Below are 22,935 nucleotides of genomic sequence, written 5' to 3'. Positions count from 1 at the left end.
AGTTAATACAAACATTATAGATTTATAAATATTAAATCGTCTCATCCTTTTAGGTAGTAGTAAAGTTTCGTTTAGATCAGTGATCGCCAAAAGCTTCTTATGGAAGCGTGACAACACCTACTTTGAAATCCAAAAATAAAAAAAATGACGACATAGCTAGTAAAAATTACACTGTAACAACTTCGAAAATTCATAAAATACAATTTTTTTTGAGTATTTCGATCCTTGCGCCACCTAGCGCAGCTTTTTTTTTCATAGGTCGCTTTCTATTTATGTATGTATTACGTGTTCCAAGTATGAGCCAAATCGGACTACATATACGATTCTTTTGAATATCTTGATCCTTGCGCCACCGAACCGAGATTTTTTTATAGGTCGCTTTCTATTTATGTATGTATTACGTGATCCAAATGTGAACCAAATCGGACCACAAATATGATTTTTTGAAATATTTTGATCCATCCACCATCTATCGGAGTTTTTTTCTTACTATGGCATTGTCATCGAGTTCTGAACTATATTCCAAGTTTCAAGCTTGTATTTTATCGGGAAGTTACTTAAATTTCGGTTACAAAATTCGGTGACGATCACTGTAAAGTTTAGATAGCTGTATCGGTCTAGCTAAAGGCATTCTTTCAATAAGTCAGCATACAAATGGATGCTGCTATAGACTAATGATAGGCTCTGCATTATTAGAAATCAGAACTAAATCAGTTCAATTATTAATTTGTATAGCTCCTATATATGTATAATTGCTTGAGTACAAAGATGTGTTAAGAGTGCCTATGGCAAGCCCGAAATATCTATCGAATCAGCCAGTTGGAAGATAAACTACAAAAAATATTAATTTATTTAGTTAAAAACGTAAACTTCTATTAATTGTGCATTCAAACTTTTTCTAACAATTTAAATTTACTTCATTATTCAGGTTGTGTTTCAAAAATATTGACGCGATTTTATGAAACGGGTTCAATACGACCGGGATCGATTGGTGGCAGTAAAACAAAGGTAAATATGTTTGAAGTGTTTCTATCATGTATGTCACACAAAATATGTATATACTTTTGTGTATCTAGTAGATATTTCCACATAATTAATAGTTTCATGTAAATATTGATTTGAAAGTTTTAATGGTTGCCTGTCAAGCGCTGATGAATGAATTTTGTTCAGCTGACAATGACAACAATGCTTACAAATCACTTCACAATCAAGTTAATATGTAAAGTATTTCATTTAAACACTTATATATGTAAATATTATTTTATATTCATATTAATGTATTTGTAAATTATGGCATGACATCCTAACAAAAACTGATTAAAATTCTTGTGCTGAATGCACTTTAATGTGGGTCGAAGCAATAAAAATATTTTTAGAAATCTGTACAAGGAACCAACAAGTGATACCTTGCACTGAGTAGGCAACTGCAAAGTAAAGTCTGCTCTGGACGAAATAAGACTACGCTCTATAAGTTGTTCATCATACCCGTCCTAATTTATGGCTCGGTGTCGAGAGAATATGAGATGGCCCTTGGAGTGTCGGAAAAAAAGTTCTCCCGAAGATTTATAATCCTGTCCGTGATGTCGACGGCTAGTATTTAAGCAGGTATAATGACGAACTGTATGAGCTTTTTGTAGATATGAACTTACTTTTGATGACCTGAGAGACATAGAAATTTCATCCATCATTGCAAACATCTACGGAGCTCTCCGAAGTAATAGATAAAAGCGACCCCGGGCGGAGAGCTTCGAATACTGAGCAAATGCACTGCTTGGAAGTGATGGGGAATACTTTGTGTGTTGTTGTGATTCTTAATTTTTATTTAGCTGATGCAACTTGTTTTAGTGAAATGCATAAAGAACCTCAAAGATTTCTTAAGTGGGTAACTAAGAGTGTTTTTAAACGGGTTTATTTAGCTTCAGGCAGTCCGCACGGCCGCATGAACGGCAGTTGTGAACGAATTTTGTAATTGAAATTTAAGTAACTTCCCGATAAGCTACAAACTTGAAACGTGGAATATAGTTCAGAACCCGATGACAATGCAATAATAAGAAAAAAGTCGCCGCTAGGTGGCGCAAGGGACGATATATTCCCAAAAATCGTATTTGTGTGCCGATTTGGCTCATACTTGGAACACCTAATACATACAAGAATAGAAAGCGGCCTATGAAAAAAATCGCCGCTAGGTGGCGCAAGGGTAGAGATATTCCCAAAAATCGTATTTGTGGTCCGATTTAGCTCATATTTGGAACACATAATACATACAAGAATAGAAAACGACCTATGAAAAAAAATCTCCGCCAGGTGGCGCAAGGATCGAGATGTTCACAAAAATCGTATTTGTGGTCCGATTTGGCTCATATTTTGAATAAATATTACATACGCTCCGGTAGAAGTGACATCAAAATATTTTGTAGTTGGAGGATGGACAAGCATACGTGGCGCAGAGTCGAGGTAATTTTTTGGAAGGATTATGTATTGAGGACTTAGATTGTAACAGGAAAGAGTCCGTGTAACACTGAGTCACTAAATGAACTAAATAGAATGAGAAATAATAGGCAATTAAAAAAAAACTAAAAATTTGAAAATAAAATAATTTAAAAAAATGTTTAAATTAAACGGTTTTATTGAGAACAATACTTACATGAAGTAATAATAATAAAACTAAAATCTAGAAAACAATTAGGTAGGTCCTAGGTACTAGTCATCACACTCCTCATCAATCTAGGGCGTTGATCAGACAATTAAATAAAAGCGTTGGATGCGTCAAATTTCTATTGATAGTCATAAGTAAGACCTACTGAACCTTAATCAGGTTATGCTACGCCTCACATTTTTAGAAATTTGACGCTCCCCAACGCTTTTATTTAATTGTCTGATCAACGCCCTAGATTGATGAGGAGTGTGATGACTAGTACCTAGGACCTACTTAATTGTTTTCTAGATATTAGTATTATTATTATTACTTCATGTAAGTATTGTTTTCAGTAAAACCGTTTAACTTAAAAATTTTTTTTAGTTATTTTATTAGGAGTTATTTTTCTTAAATCGTTGGTGAAAAGCATAGAAGGCACAGAGAGGGACCGTTTCGATATAAGGAATCCTCAAGAAGCAATTTTTTATAAATTTTAAATGCAGTTTTTAGTCCAATACTCTTCGTTGTGGTCCTTTCTGCCAGCTTTCTAAGGATTGCATGAGATGCGATGATATAATGGTGTTTTATTCTCATAAAATAATGCCACGCTGATGCCTTTTTTTAGCTCTCTCAGAAGTTTGTGTGTCGGTTCACAAAATATTTCCGACTGAAATGCCAAAAACCATCATAACCTTTAAATTCAGATATTTTGGGAGCGCCAAGTAAAGAAAACGCCCTAAATTAATTTTGCGTACTGAATATCTATCGGAGTATTGTTGTCAGCACATTGAAATTCGTTATATTATTCAACGAGATTAAGCCTGAACACCTGAAGAATATCGGTGGAAATCAATAAGACTGACATATATATAGTGGGTAGGAGTGAGATTGGTAGTGTTAGTGGAAATTTGTTGGATAAGAAAATATAACTTGTTATATACTGTTTTGTAATCAATCAAATATGCTTTATTTTTATAAAAGCCTATAAAAAGACAATCAGGGAGAATCATGATTCAATTACTAGAGGTTTGTTCTTCAATGATGACATATCTTTGACACTCCCAAATTAAAAAATCCGGACGGGTTGCTTTTACGAAGTAAGGAAAACGGGGAATAATTCAATCCCCTTCAGTGAAATTGTAGTAGATAATTATCTTTGGTAGTATATTAGTAGTGATAATAAATTTGTAAATGCCCAAAGTTTTTGGGGAAATAATTCATTTTCTACTAAATATTTCGTGAATTGATAAAGTTATGTTGATTTGGTCATTCTTTCAGAAATTGTTTGAAAAATGCCGTACTAGGGTGGCCACAAGAAATCCATTTTAGATTTTCCACTGGCACCCCCATAAAATATGCCAATAGATTAGAAAATGATACATACAAATTTTCGGGCCAATCCGATAATGTTAACGCGTGCCTCATTTAGGTCAAAGTTAGGAAAAACAGCGATTTTTGAGAAAACATTCTTTGTGATTCATCAGTAAAAGTGAAACCATTTATGCCAGGAACTTGACTCGTACGTAACTTTGCAATAATCATTTTCTGATCTATTGGCGTATTGTGCCCCGAAAGATAAAACACAAATTAAAATTCACCATATACCTTGTAACCACCCTAATGCCGTACGTTAGAATTTTATTCAAAAATGCACTATCTCAAAATGTGTTTCCAAAACTCCCTACATGAGCATAAGTTCAATGCATTTTGTCATAAGAGGGAGTTAATGAAAATCATTCTGAGATGAAGCGTTCTTCAATCTAACTCTAATATAGGGCGGTTTTGCACCAATCCTGAATTGGGAAATTTTTGAAAAATATTTTGAGATAGCATTATATTGAACAGGCAGCCGACATGGGGTGATACGCTACTCAGCAGCCGCAATGAACTGACAAAAACAAAAATAAAAGAAAATGGCTTATTGTCTTAGAACTGTATTTTCCCACCTTGACTTTGACAGAAGAGTTAAGCTTTTGTGCGATCCTGCTACACAGTGAGTATTCACCTTATTATTCTGAAATTTCGAAAAGCTGTTTTCCGTTAAGCATTCCAGATAAACCGTTAATTTAGAATATTCGGAATACCTTCATTTGATACTACATAACGAGGTCCGAATATGCATAATATTCCAAATATAAACCGATTCTCCAAATTCTTAAATGGAAACGAATGTTCCGAACATACGGAATTAATAGAACAGAAGGTCAACTTTTAATAAGCGCCCAAAAATATCGAGAGAAGTGTCAAAAGACGCGTACTGACCCCGAAAACTATAATCCGAAGGCGGAAGTAAAAATGTTAGCTCGTTCAAAAGATATTGACGAAAAATCCGAAAAATTACCCCGGGTTACGTTGGCCGGTCCACCAATGTGGTGGGATCAAAATCAAATGCGTGCGAAATCCTTTCGTACACAAAATCTTTTTCAGCGCACAAAAACATTACAACAACCACATGAACCACAATTTTTCTTTTCCGCCTTAGGATTATTGTTGTCGAGGTCACCTCTATCGATATTTTTGGACGCGTATTAGCAGTAGACTCCTGTTCAAGGCTTTTACCTGAATAAGTTAACATGCCCAATGAGTACATTTCGTTATGGCATCTCCAGTATTTACTAATGACATTTTTACTTGAATCGATTTAATAGTCGAGGTTTTGACGTTGAGCGATGAATTTGGAATTGATTTAGGTTTCGTATATTCATAGGTTTACGAAAGTGCTCGATTCCTTGGCATAGTTAATAAATTCATCATAAAATTAAAATAAATGTTCAAAGCAATTATGCAGTTAAGTACTTATCGATTATTGGTAACTGATTGCTTCCTATTTCTACTACTAATATTTTTCGAAAATTCGCAAAGAAACAACACAGTTAACGGATGTCAATTCGAATTGGGAGCAAAATGGCTGCAATTGTCAAAAAATGTGTCTGTCGAGCAAACCTCTTGTGATTGAATCATGAGGGAGAATATTGTCAGTCAGTCAGAGAAACGTTTTGAAATAAATATTAAATTATTCATCTTTGTAAAAACTCTTTACTTTAATAAGAATACGTTGAGAGAAATTCAATAAAATTAGAACGGGCGAGAAACGAGTAGAAAACGGAGGAAAGGAAATGAGCGGAGGAAGGAGAAAATGAAGGGGTGGGAATTTGGGGAATTTGTTAAAGGAAGGGAGAGGAGAAATAAGATGAAAGCTAAAGTCTGTTCCCTGGGTTTCATAATCCTAACTCGATGGGCATAAAAAATACACAATTAATCGAAAAGTTAAGATAATCTTTCGTCTAATAGATTCGTTTATCCATTCCCCGCCTAATCGATTTTAGCTGCATCGTAACAGGACACGCGATACCTGTAACAAGTCTTCCTCCAACTGCCACACCTAACTCATTGGCGGTCTCACTCTACCTGCGCTTCCTAATGGTTTTGTCGATTGAAATAAATACTTCGCCAGAGCATTTTTGTCTATAAGCATAGCAATACCCAGCCTCTTATTCGCTGCTGTTTCTTCATTTCCGATAAAACATCATACAGCTCATCATTTCACCTTCTTCCATACTCGGCCACGGTACTGCTGGTAAGACCATAAATCTTCCGCAAAACTTTTCTCTCGTACAATTCAAGAGCCATCTTATCTTACGTCAGGATAGGTATGATGAGCGCTTTTGGAACGTTAATGAACTTTTCGAACTTTATCAGCGCCTCTTCAAACAACTGACCCGAACATAGCCATACGCCAAATCACGAAGAATATGCATGATAAGCAAATCGACACGTGAAGGTTGCTCTCTAAACATACTGGTGCACTTCTACAAAACTGATGTTATTAGGTTTCCTAGAGCTCATGCAGGGGTTAAAGGTAAACCATAACAAAGGTAGCTTAAACAAAAAAATTATAATTTCGGGCCCTTTGATAGAGCTTCGTCGGCCTCTTATGGGTAAAAACCGATACCGATGAGTCATTGTGTTATTATCGTAAAGTTATCGGTTTGTTATACCGGCGTGGTCGGCTTCTTATTGGTTTCTTATTGGATTGTTATCGACGCACAATAGATGTGTCATCGACTTCATAAATAAATTTGATCGGTACCTGCTTCATAACAAACCGGCGAGTCGTAGATAACAAACCGATAACAGAGCTTTAAAAGATTGGTAATATTCCAATAAGAAAACAATAACTTTTCGATATCAAATTCATATCTTTTTGATAATAAATCATTAAGCTATCGATAACTTTTCTATAACGAATCCGTCACACGCCATTAATAAATTGGTAGCACTCCAATAAAAAACCGATAGTAAATCGATTATTTTTCGACAACATATCGATATATTTTTGATAACACATCTAGCATAACAAATCAATAACTTTTATTATTATTATTATTATTATTATTATTGTTATTATTATTATTATTATTCCTACGCCTGGAAGCACTGCGACCTTTGTGCAGATCTATTGTGCATGACCTTTCAACCGAATTTTGTATCTGGATGCTTTTAATGTATCTAAGTACCTCTTTAGGCTTTGTACTCTATATAACATAGGGATTAAGAGTCACACCACCTAGATGGGAGGGTCTCTGCCTAGCCAGAGCAACGCATTCGCAGAGAATGTGAACCGGCGTTTCATCATCAAGCTCACAGAAACGACAAATTTGGGTATCGGATAGATTTAACTTACTTAGGTGATATCGTAGACCACAGTGTCCCGTATAGTACCCAGTGAGAGTTCTTAGGCCCTCCCTGCTTAGATTAATGAGTTTGGCTGATACTTTCGTTGCCGGAAGTATAAACAATTTGCCCTGTCTTTGCCCTGGGCAGTCAATCCAGTGACGTCTGAATTGTTTAGTTTCCCAGTTACTTATGGTTTCCCTAGTGTGTGCTTTTGTAAGTTCAAAAAAGGGCTCTGGACCTTAGAATGCTGCAATAGCACTCTGCTTTGCTAGGTAATCTGCATGTTCATTACTTTCATGTCCCTGATGTCCGGGAACTTATCCTAACGAAACCTTGTATTTTGCTTCCAGGTCATTAAGAATTTCAGTGAAGTCTTCCAATAGCTTACATGTAACTGTGTAGGGTTGCAAGGCATTGCCGCCTGGCTGTCCGACATAATGTAGATGCTCTTCGATGTCGAGCCTCTCCGCAGACATACTCTACCACATGCTTCTATTGCACGGATTTCTGCCTGAAATATGGTGGGATAGCATCCCATAGGTATCGATTTCTTGAAGTTCGGCCCATAGATGCCAACTCACGTTCTTCCGTCATCGAATTTCGTTCCATCCGTGAACGAGACCTCTGAGTCGGGGTCAATATAGGGATTCCCTGTTTTCCAGTGGTTCCTATCCAAAACGGACACTTCAAATTTCCGTGAGATTCTGAGCTTAGGGGTCATTACGCCACGCAGTTGCAATGTAATCAATAACTTTTCGATAAATTTATCTACAAATTCGTACCCACGTTAATATTAACAATAATTTACAGAGTCATGTCTAAAGCGTTTTTAACCTGCAATAAATTACGGAGATTTTGTTCGGCGTTGCGCGTCACATTGGCCCACCACAACAAATATCCACAGCGTCATCACCCGAAACCACCTGCAACATTCCAACTAAGCTACTAAATAATTAATTTTTTGTTGTATTTTAACCGTCTATTTGTTTACTCTCTTCCAAGTGTTACAAATCAATCTCATTTATTAAACGCGATAAAGCGCTGCAATTAGCAAGCGAATCCTGTCCATCAGCTGCACTTGAGCGTTTTAGTTCGCACGCTTGCTTGTTTCTAGAGCGACTACGCCTTTCAAGCAAAATGACAATAACAAAACCAATGACTTCATAGCACAAGTACTTTGGCTCGTTCACTGTGTAAATTATGACAGCCGTAATCTCCACGAAACGCACAATTTTATGATCGTATCAGTTTTTTGTGTGTTTGGCTACTGTTTTGTTACCCGTAATCTGATAAAACTGTGATAAGCTAATAATAATTATGTGTACTTGGCAACGCCGTAAAATTTAGGTGAGGCGGACGTAGGGGTAAATAGGTGAATACCAGATTCAATATTCCTTTGATTCCCCCTTTTTCGTGCATTTGTTTTGACGGATCGTGATGTCATTTTGGGTTTACTGATTATTATATCGAAATATGGTTGTAGATACACACTCATTGGGCTAAGTTTTGTCGACACATATTTGTTACCACTAGGGCTTATATAATTGTGTTATTTCAGCAACTTCTCGGTGAGTAATTTTCCCTACCATCTAAATATTATTAGTAGTTTTTTCTGAATACATGAAATGAAATGAGAACCTGTTTCACTTCAATTCTTTAGGGTCTGTGTGGAGTTCACATATGCCTTTCGCCATTCAACAGGAAACCAACAGATTCATAGGAACGAGAGTGAATATCGTGAGACTTTACCCGGCGTAAGAAATCGTAGAGGACTGCAGCGTCTCTTCACCATGATGGGTGGCGACAAGTGGGCATCTGTATAGAACCTTACGTTCCGCTACATGTGTAACTTTTTTAAACCCGTGCAGGAGTTTGCGCCAGACTCAGGTCTCGCTACTGGAAAGCAAGACTGAGGGGCAGGCTTAGTATGAAAGTAGTGTGATCACCCTCCTTTCTTTACTTGATCAAATCCTCAAAATAGTTTAAAAAAACGTTTTTATAGTCGCACTCGTCTCTCGGGATTGGTTTGGTGAACGCTAAGTGTAGTTCTGCCAGAGTTCAGAAAACATTAAAATATTAAAATATGCTCTTGTTCCATTGGATATTCTTTTTTTTTTTAATTACTGCTCGTTTTAAAACCTCAACAGCATTAATCAAAATTAAGGAAGATTACACAGTAACTGCTATAAGGTGCAGATAAAAGGAGTATAATTTCTGCATATCAGCACACCTTTTTCCATCAGAAGAAGTCACCATAGCCTTCTACGTAGACGACTGCGCAAAAGAAACAATAGACCCGGAATTTTCTATAGATGAGCTGTGCTTCAAAATAAACAGTTATCTTTCTTGTCTCTCCAGTTTTTTACCTCAATTTATTTGGCACGACGCCGCGTGTCGTGGATGTCCAAACACTCCCGTCTAAAGTACAAAAGAAAAAAGATCGGTAGATTCTGGTGGAGAGTTTCGGAAGTACTACCGAAAAGAAATGTTAGCCTCGAGCGGAAAATTTGGCAGTTTCAACCAAAAAAAATGTTAGTTACCATTACTCATCTATGCGACTGTGTATCCGACAGCCTAACAGTCGTGGGGCTCATCCTCATATGTTTTTATAACCAGCTGTACTTGTACATAGGGTATTATAACTTTGGATAACGGTTGGTTGTACAGGTATAAAGAAATCGAGATAGATATAGACTTCCATATATCAAAATCATCAGTATCGAAAAAAAATTTGATTGAGCCATGTCCGCCCGTCCGTCCGTTTGTCCGTCTGTCTGTTAACACGATAATTTGAGTAAATATTGAAATATCTTCACCAAATTTGATACACGAGCTTATGTGGCCCCAGAATAGATTGGTATTGAAAATGAGCGAAATTGGATGATAACCACGCCCACTTTTTATATATATAACATTTTGGAAAACACAAAAAACCTGATTATTTAGTAAATAATACACCTAGAATGTTGAAATTTGACGTGTGCACTTGATATTGGGACTCTTGATAAAAATTTGAAAAAAAAATTTTTAAATGGGCGTGGCACCGCCCACTTGTGATAAAATCAATTTTACATATATCATTAATCATAAATCAATAATCGTTAAACCTATCGTAAAAAAATTAGGCAGAGAGGTTGCCTTTACTATAAGGAATGCTTTGAAGAAAAATAAACGAAATCGCTTAAGGAACACGCCCACTTTTATATAAAAGATTTTTAAAAGGGTCGTGGACGAATAAAATAAGCTATATCTTTGCAAAAAAGAGCTTTATATCAATGATATTTCATTTAGCATGTGGATTTATAACAATAAATAGGAAAAACTTCAAATTTAAAAAAATGGGCGTGGCATCGCCCCTTTTATGACTAAGCAATTTTCTATGTTTCGGGAGCCATAGCTCAAAGAAAAAATTACATATCGTAACAAAGTTGGGAAAACATATTTTCCTTATATCAAGAAATATTTCTAGTAAAATTAGATATGATTGGTTAAGGACCACGCCCACTTTTATATAAATGACTTTAAAAAGGGTCGTAGGCAAAAATAATAAGCTATGTCTTAGCGAAATATAGTTTTGTACCAATCTTATTTGGTGCCATTATAACAAGCAATGGGAAGAAATGCTAATATTGAAAAATGGGCGTGGCAGTGCCCTTTTCTTATAATGCATTTTCCAACGTTTCTGGACAACAACAGAATTTCAAGCGTACAGCTGGGTATGTAATGTTCGGTTTCACCCGAACTTAGACTTCCTTACTTGTTTTATAATAACTTTCGTTTAACAGTTATTTTAAAATGAAATTTGGCAAACGCTTCGTCCTAGTACAAGTAAGGCTTTTACGTAAAATCAATGGAATCGGCATAAAACCACGCACACTTTTTACATATCAAATATTTCCTACAAATACAATTCTTCGGTATTTCAATACCTAACTGGGCAATTACCTTAAAAATAGTTTTCACAGAGCTTACAAAATCTGCATACAAATTAAAAAAAGGGGCGTGGAAGCGCCTACTTTATAAAAGAGCTTTTGTCAGCTTTCGGCAGCCATACCTTCAGACCGGTTTAAGGTAAAGTGGCAAAATTTGGCGTGCAACTTCCGATATCAAAGAGGACCTCGTGCTGAATACAAAATTGGTAGATAACCACGCCCATTTTGTATATAAACATACGTTTTGTAACTTATAAAGCCACAATGTTAATATTTGGGTAAGATGATCTCATGACTTAAAATATGTTCCTATTTAACAATTTAAAAAATGGACTTTGCAACGCCTAATTCTCCCATACCTATTATGAAAGCTTTGCAGCCAATTTTGTTTGCGATATTTTGAGAACGTCTAAAAGTCAGGAAAAGCGGTTCGTTGCCACGCCCCCTGTTTTATATATATGTGTTCGCTATGCGTAGATGTTATTTTTGAATATGCAGAAAGCATGTGAGAATGAGCCCTCTTGCGTATAGGCTGAGGGATTGATGTATGAGCATATATAACTTTTAATTTTCTTTCTGTAGAGGCTACCGATTTTTTTGGCCGACTTAAATCGATGGACTACCGTAACAATAGTGAATCGAAAAAACCATAGATGGTGAGTTCATATTAACCTGTACTTTGTTGGCGAAAAATGACATGCCACGAATAGCGCAAAAGCAAGGTTTTTTCAAGAAAACTGCGAATGCAGTGGCCACTTCAATCGAGGCTTTTAAATCATTCATAACTACGAAGTAGTGGCAAAATGAGGCACTCAGAAACTCATATATCAAAAAAGTGCTTAGTGATATTAGCGCGCCGACAGTGTTTAACGAGTAGTGGGATCATAATCTACTTACTTACTTAATTGGCGCTTAACCATCTAAACGGTTATGGCTGTCCAACAAGGCGCGCCAGACGCTCCTTCGCTCCTCCAATTGGCGCCAATTGGACACGCCAAGGGAGTTTAAATCATTTTCCACCTGGTCCTTCCAACGGAGTGGGGGCGCCCTCTACCTATGCTTCCATAGGCAGGTTCCGATAGAAACACTTTCTTGGCCGGATCATCATCTTTCATTCGCATAATATGGCCTAGCCAGCAAAGCCGCTGCGTTTTGATTCGCTGGATGTCTGCGTATAGCTCGTACAGCTCATCATTAAATTTTCTTCGGTACTCGCCATCGCCAACGCGTAGAGGTCCATAAATCTTTCGAAGAACTTTTCTCTCGAACACTCCCAAAACCGCTTCATCTGTTGTTGTCATGGTCCATGCTTCTGCCCCATATAGCAGGACGGGTACGATAAGTGACTTGTAGAGTATGATTTTCGTTCGCCGAGAGAGGACTTTACTTTTCAATTGCCTACCTAGTCCAAAGTAGCATTAATTGGAATACCGTTGATCACAATATTGTCCCCGTATCATCCAAGATGCATAACAATGACTTTTTGGATGGAATTACTGATCTTTGCCTTAATCAGATCAACTTCTTTCCAAATAAGTATGGAAAATTCTTAGACTTAGCATTTGTTGACGACATATCTAAATTCTCTATAAATCGGTGTGAACCTCTTGTTTTGCCAGAAGACGCTTACCATCCTTCTCTTGAGATAACTTACGAAATCATAAGCAACGAAGTCGGCTGAACTAACAAAACATGTGTCTCTACCAGATGCTTTGATTTTTCCAAAACTAATTTCAACAATTTAAATAAAGAGCTTTCTGAGATAACTTGGCCTCGATATAAAGAGGAGGTAGAGGAAAACGATTTACATTTTAATGAAACCATTTATACTTTATTTGAAAAACATGTGCCCAAACGCAAATGCTCGTACATTGAATCAGTGCAAGCCTGGTTTACTAAAGATTTAAAAGCTTTAAAAAATAAGAAATCACGTTTATTCAAATTATATAAGAGAACCGGTTTACATTCTCATTATGCACAGTATGCTATTTTCCGTCATAAGTATTTTGAACTTAATAAAAAGTGTTATAAAGCTTGCATATGTAAAATTAAAAGAAACAATATTTGCCACCCGAAGTCTTTTTATGACTTCGTAAATTCTAAACGCAGAACTAACGGATCAAGAGATTGCAAACTTCTTCGCTCAATTCTTTCACTCTAATTACTCTGCTGTGGTTGATTCATCACCTATAAATTATCCGTATGAGCTCCATTCTAGTAACTCAATATATGCCCCACATTTGCTGCCTGAAGATGTTCTACTACATCTAAAGACCCTAAAAGAATCCTTCAAATACGGTCCCGATTTGATCCCAACATGTTTTCTTAAAAAATGTGCGGAATACATTTACCAGCCCCTTACTGATCTGTTTAAGCTCTCTTTAAAAAATGGCATTTTCCCGACGGCTTGCAAGGAATCTTTTCTTATCCCACTCCATAAAAAAGGAAGCAATTCGTCTATTGAAAACTATCGTGGAATAGCAAAGCTCTCCGCTATCCCTAAGCTTTTCGAAGCAATCGTTACTAATCACCTTACATTTTCGGTTCCTACATTGATAGATAGTTCTCAGCATGGCTTTTGTAGAGCCAAATCAACCACAACCAATTTGCTTGAATTTACAACTCACGTCTTTAATGGGTTTAGAAACAATCATCATACTGACGTTATATACACTGATTTCAGCAAAGCATTCGACAAAGTATGCCACTCATTACTTGTTTATAAACTCGAATTGCTTGGTTTTCAACCTGGCCTAACTCGCTGGATCTCCACCTATCTTTGCGGTAGAACTCAAAGAGTCATTTTTAAAAACATTTGTTCGAATGTCATCGATGTTCCCTCCCGTGTGCCTCAGGGCAGCCATCTCGGTCCTATTCTGTTTTTCATCTTTATCGGCATAGAGATGGCAGTACCACTTAGTGTTGCTAACACTCGTAACAATATGGTTCTATTTTGCACTAATTTTTCTTCGAGTTATGGCTCCCGAAACATAGAAAATTGCATAGTCATAAAAGGGGCGGTGCCACACCCGTTTTTTTAAATTTGAAGTTTTTCCTATTTGTTGTTATAAACCCACTTCGGAAATGAAATACCATTGATACAAAGCTCTTCTTTGCAAAGATATAGCTTATAATTTTCGTCTACGACCCTTTTAAAAATCTTTTATATAAAAGTGGGCGTAGTCTTTAACCGATTTCGTTAATTTTTCTGCAAAGCATTCCTTATAGTAAAGGCAACTTCTCTGCCGAATTTTGTTGCGATAGTTTTACCTATTTTTATTTATGATTAATAATATTTGTATATTTGGCGGATACTGTATGCCCTGGGTTCGCACCCCGGTCAAAGCAACATAAAAATTTTAGAAAAAAGGTTTTTCAATTAGAAGACAATTTTTCTAAGCGGGGTCGCCCCTCGGCAGTGTTTGGCAAGCGCTCCGAATGTATTTCTGCCATGAAAAGCTCTCAGTGAAAACTCATCTGGCTTGAAGATGCCGTTCGGTGTCGGCATAAAACATGTAGGTCTCGTCCGGCCAATTTGTAGGGAAAATCAAGAGGAGCACGACGCAAATTGCTAGAGAAGCTCGGCCCTATATCTCTTCGCGCCTTACATTTATTTTTTTTTAATATTTGCAAAATTGATTTTATCACAAGTGGGCGGTTCCACACCCATTTAAAAATTTTTTTTTTTAATTTTTATCAAGAGTCTCAATATCAGTCCACACGTCAAATTTCAACACTCTAGGTGTATTATTTACTAAATAATCAAATTTTTGGTGTTTTCCAAAATTTTATAAATATACAAACTGTACGTGGTTATCATCCGATTTCGATCATTGTCAATACCAATTTATTCTGGGTCCAGATAAGGATAGGATAGGTTAGGTGGTAGCTTCCCTGATAAGGATAGCTCACTTGGACAACACGAAGGTCCGTTGTGATACCACATACACCAAAAATAACGGTGACCTAGATCCAGCTACTTAGAAAATCGTTGGGTAGCAACGATAAAGCTCCGAATGATACCGATCTCAACTTTGGATATATCCTCGGGAGATCCAAGTGAGTCGCGACCGAAGTACTTTCGCCTAATTCTGGCAAAAGCTGGACAATCAAGCATAAAGTGATTTGGTGATTCCACCTCATCATCCTCCATACAGCTGCAGCAGGATGGAGTTTCCAGTATATTGAGACGTACCGCATGGATACCCATGGGACAGTGCCCTGTCAAAACCCCAATGACCATTGATAGGTGAGCCTTAGTGAACCCAATTATTTCAGCAGACCTCCTGCCATCCACTTTCGGCCAGAAAGATCTTGCTACCCTGCAAGACGTGGTATCCGCCCAACGTTTGCTGAGCTGATTCGAGGCCCAGCTATGAAGGAGCAATCCACAGGTGGCCAGCGGGATCCCGAAGTCCCTACAGCCATCTTCATCCGGTTCAGTTGTACCGATGCGGGCTAAGAGATCCGCTTGACAGTTACCCGGGATATCACTATGGCCCGGGACCCAGATAATCTTAATTGTAAAATAATTCGATGCAATCGCAAGCGAGGTCAGGCACTCCCAGACCACCCTCGATCGCACTGTAGTTGAGCTCAAGGCCTTGATAGCCGATTGGCTATCAGAGTAGATGTTAAATTCCCTAACCGTGGTAGCACTGGATAGCATTCCATCCACCGCATCCTTAATCGCAGCAATTTCCGCTTGGAATACACTGCAGTGATCAGCCAACTTAAACTTGCGGCTTAAATTTAGCTCTTGACAAAAGACCCCCCCACCAACCTTTCCATCCAGCTTTGACCCATCCGTGAACAAGTTAACCGGTCCCATGCCCCAGATAATTCCTCTTCCCCAATCCTCTCTCTCTGGAATAACTGGGGTGAAGGTTGTATAGGGAGCTGTTATGTGGGTCCAGATAAGCTCGTGTACCTAATTTGGCGAAGATATCTCAATATTTACTCAAGTTATCGTGTTAACGGACAGGCGGACATGGCTCAATCAAATTTTTTTTTCGATACTGATGATTTTTATATATATGGAAGTCTATATCTATCTCAATTCCTTTATACCTGTACAACCAACCGTTATCCAATAAAAGTTATAATACCCTGTGTAAAAGTACAGCTGGTTATAAAAAGAGACCACCTTACTGTACATACTACATAGGTTCATAAGCTTGTATGGATGCATATATACCTTGTATAGCAAAATCTAAGGGAAGATATTAACGTATGAAAATAAAAGCTACCCAGAAAAAAAGGCGAAAATTAAAAACTAAAACTAATAAAAAGAGAATTTTAAAATCAATTTATTTCCGCTACTTCAGCTGTTTTGTAATTGTTCCTAACTATTCAAAATTTATTAAATCGCAATTCTTTCGTGCTGTTACGCAAGACTTTTAGGTGTCAATTTGGCCAGAATTGCGTTGTTCGCCAAAAATGCACAATTAAATACCGTGAAATTCAATTGTGTCTACATAACACATGCAACACGCTAAATGCAGTTGCAACATGCAAATACAATGCATGCAACACTCACTGCAACGAGCCAAGCATACTTTCATTTGCCGCCAACTCAGGATTTCCGTATTGAGTACGCGCAGCCAAAGTCCAGCGCCATTCGACCACGCCTCAAACGAGTTTATGAAGAATTTTTGCGGAAATGTTTCAAAAATTTTGCAAATCAACGACAATACATGTGTGAGACACACATATATAAGATAACATAAAAGTAGCTCCATAAAATATGCAACTATAGCACTAAAAATTTAATTTACTAGACAAGTGCACAACCGCCCTACTCCCGATCCGCTGCAACTTTCGTGTTCTAAAGAAATTTATTAAAAATTCATAAACTCACTAACGCCGCCGTAACTCGCCAAACCACCTCAGAAACCCTTAACTCTCTTATAAAAGCATTTCAACACTTACATACTCCATCACCCAAATCGTTGAGTCCAACCCCTCTTTATCATTGCACTAACTGCCCTCACAATTTTCACCTCAAAATTATAGCCTTCTACACTTGATCCTCATCGCTGTTGTTGATGTTTATCAGGGCCACCTGAACACGCTAGTCGAGCGCCCTTTTATAGTTTGAAGTGGCGTTGTTGTGCACGTGTGTTTGTTTGTTCATATGAGCACACACATGTATTATGACCACGAATATAATGCAACAACAATGCTACAATTAACATTGAATTGAGGTGTTAAATGCGCATTTTGTTCAACTTTTGTTACGACGATGAAACACATTACACTCTTATAGACCTACTAAACAAATAAAACGAACTGAGTAAGCAATGATAAATACTAAATTTGATTTTTATGAATTTCGCTTATGTCAACATAAATATATTTCATAATTGAACGCTCAGTAAAAAGTATGTCAAAGCATTTTATTTATTGAATTCTAATAGCTTTTTTATGAATCCCCGTAGTATTCACAGGAAGTATGGAAATTATTTTCGTTGCGCTTTTTATTGTGGTAGCTGACATGATTGATTGTGCACTCATTGTTCGTATTTTCAAATAAGAGAGGAAGTGTAATGGGTTGCGGGCTTACTTCTTGATAAACATCTACATTTGCGTGACCTTGGTCTATTTCCACACTTGGCATTATGATCAAGATGAAAACCCAAACCGTATTGCTTATATGCCAAGCAACGCAAGTGGAGCCCTAGGTTAGGATAGAGAGAAAGGGAGAGAGAAATATTAGGGTCATTGAAAATAATTACGGTATTACCGTGTCGCGATATATGTACCTCCGAGAAGATTAAGGCCGAGCTTTTCTTGCAATTTACAGCGCGCTACTTACTATTCAATTCTGTAGCAAGTTGGCGGATAAATGAAAGTCTAGACAAAGGGGTAGTTCCTAACCTATGGGAAACTTCAATTGTGGTACCAATAGAGAAAGTCAAGAAGACTATAAGAGCTGATGAGATAAGACCTATTAACACGTTAGCGTGTGAGAAAAAGATACTGGAAACTGTAGTTAAAACCAGCTAGTGAAGTACCTAGATGATAATAAAGTTATTATACCTCAGCAATCAGGCTTTCGGAAAAAACATTCTTGTGAAAATGCCTTGAACCTTGTTTTAGATAACTGGAAAGAAGATCTGAGCAGAAATAAACATATAATAGCTGTATTTCTAGACTTAAAACATCAAAATTTATTGCCAAGAAAACTTTATAGCATAGGTGTTACTGAAATGGAGACTTTATCATGAAGAGAAGTCAAAGAACTTTAATTGGATCATCCCTGTCTGAAAAAGAGAGGTGCCTGTTGGACGTCCGCAAGGGTCTGTCCTGGCATCTATATTGTTTAATATCTATATTAATGATATAACCAATTCTCTAAAGTACTGTGATATTAAACTTTTTGCGGACGATACATTGTTGATGCTTAGTGGAGATAATATCACTGAAATATATATAAAATTACAAGAAGACTTAAATAGAGTATATGATTGGTTATGCTCGAATAGATTGAGACTCAATATAAGCAAAACAAAATTTATGGTTATTTCAAGAAGGAATTTTCAAAACAATGAGTTACCACTTCTAAATATAAACAACGAAGCTATTGACAAAGTCAGTACTATCAAGTACTTAGGAATCAAATTCGATGATAAACTCAACTTTAGTGAGCACATCGATTACACGGTTGGGAAAATAGCCAAAAAGATATATTTCATGCAAAGAACCTGCAAGTACTTAAGTAGACGGTACAATGTAATGGTTTGCAGATCGATAATCGAACCTCACTTCATATATTGTACAACATTATTCTTCATTATGTGAGATAACCAAATTTACAAATTGCAAAAGCAACAAAACCCGGCTATGCGATTTTATCTTAGGAAACGCTATGACACACCTATCAGAGATATGCTCACCACTCTAAATTGGCTAAGCATTAAACAGGTAATGTTTTATCATACAATGAATTTTATTAGAAACATAATAGAAGGCAACTTGCCTGATTATTTGAAAAGTAACATAAAATATGTAAGAAATGTTCATTCCATAAATACAAGAAGAAGAAATAAGTTTACTCTACCTGCTTATAGAACAGAAGCAGACAAATGTAATTTGTACTATAAAGGATTAAAATTCTACAATGAATTACCAAATGATGTTAAATCTAGTAACATAAGGGAATTTAAACACAAGTTGTACAATTGCTGTATAATACTGCCATTCTAGTGCAAGATGGGCAAACTTTCGAATCATCAATAGCATTGCATACATCCCGATTACTCTACGCTGGCACTAGGAAGCTTTCGGACGTATGAAAAAAGCAGCCGAAGCTCATACTGTGACGCATCACTGAACCTAATAAGTGAACCGTTCAGATGTTGCCTTGACACTTCAAATACGTTAACAGCGTCAGATACAACTGGCAAAATCCTTGCATTGGTGTCATTCGTCTTCTACCCATCTCTCACTCCATTTGTGCAGATAAATTAATTTAATTAGATTACATATTAGTTACTATATATAGGTATAAGCTAGGCTTAGTATAAGCTGTAAGAAATAAATAAATAAATAAATAAATTTATAAGTTTGTACCTGCTCTAAACAGCAGATTGATATTTGCTGAGAAGTGTTTCATTACAGAAATCAATGTTCAGATATCATTGATAAATTAAATATTTTTTGTTTGTTTTTTAAGTAGTAATAAGGACACTGCCCGAAAGTTTTGGGGTGTGTTATCGATGTTGATGGTCCTTTTTCGGATGCAAATCTGGCACATTCTGGTAACAAGCAACATTAAGGCACTAGAGCAACCAGCTCATGAACAATTTAATAAGAATACATTGAAACTTTTAGGCCATCCCTCCCCCATCTTATAGTTCCATGAGGAAGTTGGGGTCGCCAGAGCCGCGACTGCTAAAGAACAAGTATTTGCCACGGGTAGGTGAGGTTGTCAATTGGGTTGGAGTAGCTATATATTGCGCTAAACAACCCCTTGAAACAGTTTCGTATTTTAGTCGCCTCTTACGACAGTCATGCTTGCCGCGGTTATATTCTATACCCCTAAACCGCTGGTGTAACAACTCCCAATTAAAGAGGTTTGCCGCATCCCTTAAATGAGGCAATATAAGTATATTTTGCGGAAGGGTTTTAAATGAAACTGATTTAAATTTGAGCGATTAAATTAAATATTCAAATTTTTCGCTGACTTCAACATTAGTCATGATAAATTTATTTCTATTTCAATAATAACGAAATGAAAAAAAATGTATACTCCTTTTTAGCAAGTGTATACAATTTTTTTCCAAGATTTTGTTCCATTTGAGCTTGCCCAATAGATTGGTACTTGCCGTCTAGGACATACAGATCGAGGTCTTAGCATTGTTTAAAGTGGGCAGCCTGCTCTCCCTTCTGTGAACAATTTTCGGAGCATTTCGTGATCTCTTATTGTCTGTTTTTTTTGAAATCATGTTCTGATAATTTCGGGATTATTCAGCTCTAACTACCTACCAAAGTATTGCAGATTCGCAACAAGTTACGAAGTCAATTCCTGGAGTATTTGGAGAAAGGCAAAGAGATATTGTCAGTAATATACAGACAAATCGGTTAAGCAACTTTTAAAGAGCCTTTAAAAGCCTTCCTGTTTCGTCGGACTAATAAAAATACACTAGGCCAAGTTGTATATTTCCCAAATGGTCATCATCTGGATTGACACAGAAACCGGGCCTTATTAACTTTTTAATAAACCAACAATTTTTGTAAACCAAATTACCCACATAACGTAAAATTCTGCGGTAAAACTTATCTACTTCCGTGGAAAGAGTTCTATAATTTGGGTTCTAGTTCAGAAACTGAAGCCAATGCTAACGAGCCACATGCGTACTCCGCACTGGATATAGTTTTCGTATGCTAGGCAGAATTTATTTGTATACCTCCCCATATAAATAATTCTACCAATGAAAAAATAAATTTTTAAAAAATAATATAGATAAACATGTTTACATAAAATATTGATACCTGAACCCGCTATAAATATTTCACTTTGCAATTATAAAATTTTCATATAATGATTTTTCTCTTTTTCTCTTTTCAGCAAGTGGCCACACCCACCGTAGTCAAGAAAATCATACGGCTAAAGGAGGAAAATAGTGGCATGTTTGCTTGGGAAATACGCGAGCAGCTACAACAACAACGCATTTGCGATCCCTCATCGGTGCCTTCGATCAGCTCCATTAATCGTATTTTACGCAACAGCGGCCTCTGGACAGACGAGATGACATCAAGTCAACAAAGTGCCGCCGCTGCTGCTGCAGCCGCGCAACAAATGTCATCTGCCGCTTATGCTACACAAGCGCATCTCTATGTAAACAGCGCTGTTGCTGCTGCTACAGCTGCTAGTAATACTAATACTGTTGGCTGTGCACCACCTCCAACTGACAGTGCTACTAGTATGCCAACAACGGCAACGCTTCTGCAACGATCACAACCACCACCACCGCTACCATCGCTCACATCGGGACATCGTGTGCATACATCGTCAACACACCACCTCATTTCACACACTACCCACACACACATTGCACCACATCCCAATACGCTCGTTTTACCTGCACAATTTCGTTATAATTCAGCAACAGCTGCTGCCGCTGCCGCTGCTGCTGCTGCGGCTATTGCAGCAAATGAGAGCAACAAAGTGAGTGTGTTGGGAGGTGCTTACGATGCGGGCGCAAACGTTGATATGCCCATCAAACCTGAACCGAAACATCCTAGTAATGCACATATGACTGCACTTAGCGCTGCAAGTGGCAGCAATTCTGCGCTTGCTCAGCTTTCAGCTAGCGTTTCGTCAGCGGTAGCAGGACATCTAAGCGCGCACGATCTCAGTTACCCTGCGCTACATAAACACTGGCTGTGGCATCCTTCGCTACTCTACTACTCGACAAGGCATGCTCAAGCGACTGGACAATTTTTACCTTACGCTCCGCAAACTGCACAATACCCGGCGTATTTTCACGCTACCGGCAGTGGTGGCGTAATTGGCAGTGGTGCTGGCAGTGGTAGCAGTGGTATTGGCAGCGCATTAAGTTCGGATGGCACTATTGATTTGGTTGCTCATAGCGCTGGTGATACGTTAAGTGATTGTGATTCGGGTAAATCTTCGCCGGCGACTTCGTTAAATGCTGCCCTCACCACAGCCTCACTCAGCGGTGGTGAATCAACGCACCACAGTAAAGCCATAACAAATTGTCGCAAACGTAATCCCTACTCAATTGAGGAGTTGTTGAAGAAACCAGAGAAGCGCTTGCGCTTGCATGACAGCGGAAGTCCGCGCAAAGAGGATGAATCAAGCGGTAGCAGCATTAGTTCGGTTGGCAGCAGTCGCAGTAGTTGCTGTGATGATAGCTGTGATGAAGCGCGTAGTCAACAAGCTGATGTGCTAGCATCTGATGATTGTAATGATAATGTTGAAGTTGTGAATTAATGAGATTAAGTATGAGAGCACAGTTAAGATTAATGAACAAAGTATTTATTGAAACTTTAAATTGACTTATTACATATGTAAGCCAGATGTATATAATTTCATAAGTTTATTGTATCTATGTATATATGTAAGTATTTATGATTCAATTCATTCCAGTATCTTAAAGATAATAACTCAGTGAATGTGCATTCTGTAGTTAAACTAGTTTTGTAGTTATGCGCTTTATTTGT

General features: G+C 37.4%; 1 protein-coding gene across 1 annotated transcript in view; it reads left to right on the top strand.

The window, feature by feature from the left end:
* Positions 1 to 22,705, top strand: part of Poxn (Pox neuro) — an 83,796-nt gene extending 61,091 nt beyond the window's left edge. Inside the window, exons 4-5 of the mRNA XM_067777999.1 lie at positions 929 to 1,008; positions 21,317 to 22,705. Of these exons, the coding sequence (XP_067634100.1) occupies positions 929 to 1,008; positions 21,317 to 22,705 (1,469 nt within the window). The remainder of the gene's footprint in view (positions 1 to 928; positions 1,009 to 21,316) is intronic.
* The last annotated feature ends 230 nt before the right edge of the window (positions 22,706 to 22,935 follow it).

The sequence above is a fragment of the Eurosta solidaginis genome, chromosome 3 (genome assembly GCF_040869045.1).
Source record: "Eurosta solidaginis isolate ZX-2024a chromosome 3, ASM4086904v1, whole genome shotgun sequence".
In the NCBI taxonomy this organism is placed as follows: domain Eukaryota; kingdom Metazoa; phylum Arthropoda; class Insecta; order Diptera; family Tephritidae; genus Eurosta; species Eurosta solidaginis.
The sequence above is the reverse complement of the archived record's forward strand: the minus strand, read 5'-3'. Positions and strand labels throughout refer to the sequence as shown.